The 3810-nt window shown below is 42.0% G+C and overlaps 1 protein-coding gene across 1 annotated transcript; it reads left to right on the top strand.

Moving 5' to 3' along the window:
* Nucleotides 1-44: 44 nt before the first annotated feature.
* LOC121966940 (vicilin-like seed storage protein At2g18540) lies at nucleotides 45-3360 on the top strand (the record flags this gene model as incomplete). The annotated part of the gene is made up of 5 exons (XM_042517009.1): nucleotides 45-116; nucleotides 207-342; nucleotides 756-1175; nucleotides 2152-2203; nucleotides 2486-3360. Coding segments are annotated over exons 2-5 (1392 nt in total), but the record flags the coding sequence as incomplete, so codon positions are not given.
* Between the last annotated feature and the right edge of the window lie 450 nt (nucleotides 3361-3810).

Raw genomic sequence — 3810 nt, 5'->3', positions numbered from 1 at the left:
TGTGTGTGTGTGTGTGTGTGTGTGTGTGTGTGTGTGTGTGTGTGTGTTCAGGTCTGTAAGTCGGAGAGCAGATGCAAGAAGCGAGTCCCGGTCTTCTTCTTCGGGACTCACAACATGTGCGTTCACGCTCAGCTGCCAATCTCTGTACATCACCACCGATTTTGCTGATTTAAATGTGATCGATGTTTTTCGCCATCCTTCCTCAGAGGCACCATCCCTCCGGAGAACATCGTTCCGTACGTCGGGAACAAGCTGAAGTACGGCACCGGCGTCCGCATCAAAGGCTTCACCGAGGGCATGTGGGAGATCCAGAACACGCCGGGAGTCGGGAGCAAACTCAAAGTCAGTGTCTCGAATGTTTCGTTTGTTGACGTCTTCTCTTCAGCCGCGCTGACACGAACACTGCGTTCACGCGCTCCTCGGATGTCTCGTTCAGTTCAGCGAGAGCTCGTATTGGACCTGAAGTCCGCCGGTGATTCGGTTATGTAAATTTGAGTGTCATCTGCGTAATTATGGCAACATATTACGGCAATTTTTATATTACTAATTCATACTGTGCAACTTCTGCAACTTCAAAAAAAACTTCCAAAAATTGCAACAAAGCAGTAAACTCGGAACGAGAAAATCTTAGAAAGGAGTGAACTAACAAAAAAATAAAAATAGGGGAACATTTTATTTATAGTTATGTGACAAAAGAAAATGTATTTGTGCCTCCCCATCTGTAATGAACCTTTTCTGCTCTATCGTGTCCTCAGGTCCCACCCCTATTTGCACCTGCGAAATCTACACCTGCGAAATCTACACCTGCGAAATCTACACCTGCTAAACCATCAAATGCCACTAAATCCACTCCCAGTAAATCTGTCCCTGCAAAACCCGTCAGTAAAGCAGCTCCTGGCAGAGTTACTAAAACTCCCACCAGAGCTTCGTTAAGATCCGCTCCGGACTCCAAACAGACTCCTGAACAGACGTCAGCTTCAGATTCAGGTAAAAAGGAAACTTCTGCCGCTGTTGCCGTGGTGAAAACTCCGACCAGAGCTTCGTTAAGATCCGCTCCGGAGAAAACGACAGACTCGAGTCAGACTCCAGATGTTTCGGAGGCGCCTGTGACCACCAGAAGCAGGAGGTCGGCTGCAGGAGGAGAAACTACGACTTCAGCCGAGAACAAGAAGGAGGTGAGAGGGTGTTTGGATTCACACATTTAACCAGGTTTTTTTAAAGATGAACGTGGTAAAGATTTAAAACGACACATTATGTGTGTGCTTCGGTGTGGAGGACGGCAGGTTACAGAGTTCGATAAACATGTTCGGCTGACGGTCGGACCGAGGTCGGACCATCTAGTTGTAAGATGGAAAATTTTTTAAAGAAAAAGTAATATTTTAAGATTGGTCAGCTTTTTTAAAACCAAATCATTTATTACCCCCTTTTTAAAAAATTTGTTAAGAGTTTAATTTTATTCTCAAAATATTGACTTTTCTTGTAAATTTGCAATTTAACTCTCAAAATGTTTTTGTGTTTTTCTTTAAAAAATTACATTTTAATTCCCAAAAAATATCGCGTTTACTCTTAGAAACGAGACGAAATGTCATGAGTCATAACTAAAGTAAATAAAGGGATAAATGTGGTCTTATCGTACAGTACTATGATATAAAGTGCTATGATAGACAGTACTATGATAGACAGTACTATGATAGACAGTACTATGATAGACAGTACTATGATAGACAGTACTATGATACACTGTACTATGATATACAGTATTATGATGTACATTACTATGATAGACATTACTATGACAGACAGTACTATGATACACTGTACTATGATAGACAGTACTATGATACACTGTACTATGATAGACAGTACTATGATAGACAGTACTATGATACACTGTACTATGATGCTGTTTGGGGAAGAACTTCAACACACTGTACCATGTTGGGTGTCTTTGGTGAAATTTATCAATATACTATACTTTGACGTTTGTTGGTAAAAGTATAGTATGATGTTTTTTGATGAATTTTTCGACATACTGTACGTGTATGTCGGGTTTTTTGTTAAAAAATGTTGTTGTTAAAGGTCTTAATATACAGTTAATGACTGATGGTTAATGCCAGTGTTTCCTGTTTTGTTTTGTTTTTTTCTCATCAGATCGAAGTGCAGAAGAAGACGACTCCTGCGGGTCCAGCTGTGAGCCCACCAGGTAACACACACACACACACACACACACACACACACACACACACACACACACACAGAGTGCTTATTATCAGTTATTTCTCTACTCAGTTCTTGCTCTTTTATTTCAATAACTTAATAGTTTCTTCTTTTTATGTTGATGATGTTGATGATGATGATGTCAGAGTCAGCAGAAATCCACATTCAGGTTTCGGGTCAGAACCGATAAAAAGTGGAACCGGTGTTTGCTTGTCTTTAGGATCATTTCCATAAAAGCATGCGTGAAACTGTTTTTTGTCTTTATCAGTCAGCAAGAAACTGAAGACGGCAGAAACGACATCTCCAGCGAAAACGTCCAAAAACGAGAGAGGACAGAAAGATGAGGAGAAGTCATCAGAGAGCCGAGGAGTCAAGAGGAAGAGAGACGAGGAGGACGAGGAGAAAAAGACAAATCAAGACGGCAAAGATGGAAAGAAAGAAGTGATGAGGACTTCAGAGAGACGAGGAGAAAAAAGAAAGAAAGAGGAGGAGGAGAAAAAGAAGGAAGAAGAGAAAAGACAAGAGGAGAAGTCATCTGAGAGCCGAGTGATGAAGACGAGGAGGACAGAAAAAGACGACCAGAAGGAGGTGAAGAAAAAGGAAGATGACAGCAAAGGAAGGAAAGAGGAAAAGAAAACAAAGGAGGATGGAGGTGCAGAAGGAAAGAAAGAGGTGACGACAAAAGAGAAAACAGGAGAGAAATCAGAAAGTCGAGGACTCAAGAGGACGAGAGATGAGAATGAAGACAAAGAGAAGACAAGGAGAGGCGAGAGAGACGGACACAAGGAGGACGAGAGGAAAAGAAGACAAGACAGCAAAGAGGAGAAGACGAGGAGAGAGACGAGGTCCGAGAGCGAGGGAAGAAAAAGAGAAAGAGAAAAGGAGGAGCAGGTGAGAAGGAAGAAGGATGTCAGAGAAGTGTCTGAGAAAAGAGAGGGGGGACGAGGGACGAGGAGGGAGGACAAGGAGGCGCAGAAAGGAGAGATGAAGAAGAAGAAGGAGGAGAAAAGCGAAGGGACGAGGAGAGCGGAGAAGGAGGAACTGAGGAGGAAAACAAGGGACGCCGGTGAGGACAAAAAGAGGGAGGGGAAACTAAAAGAGAAGAAGACGGAGGAGAAGGACGGCGGCTCCGGGGACGAGGAGGTGAAGCTGCTGTTTAGTTTAGATCAGAGACACTTGACCTGCTTTAATTGGGGGACACTTTTTCAAAAGGACAGGAGGACAGTCACAGCGGCCCCATACGTGTTCTTAGATTTTAGGACGTTTTCAGGGTTTTAGAAAATTTCTTGAAATTTAGTAAATTTTTAGGATTTCAGGACATTGATAAGATTTTAGGACATTTCTAAGATTAAAGCACGCTTTTCGTTTTTTAGGACATTTCACATGTTTTAGGAGGCTTCTAGGATTTTAGGACTGTTCAAAGAATTTAGGACATTTCTCCCATCTTTTGACACTTTTCTTATTTTAGGCCTTTTCAGATATTTTAGGATGAATTTTTCCTGTCTCTAGAGATTTCATGTATTTAGGGTGCCTAGGATTTCTTAAGTAATGAGCATGTTTGTTGGATTTTGGGACATTTCTTTGATTTGGGAC

The sequence above is a fragment of the Plectropomus leopardus genome, unplaced genomic scaffold (genome assembly GCF_008729295.1).
Source record: "Plectropomus leopardus isolate mb unplaced genomic scaffold, YSFRI_Pleo_2.0 unplaced_scaffold2638, whole genome shotgun sequence".
Classification (NCBI taxonomy): domain Eukaryota; kingdom Metazoa; phylum Chordata; class Actinopteri; order Perciformes; family Serranidae; genus Plectropomus; species Plectropomus leopardus.
Note: the sequence above shows the minus strand (reverse complement) of the source record. Positions and strands in the feature narration are given on the sequence as shown.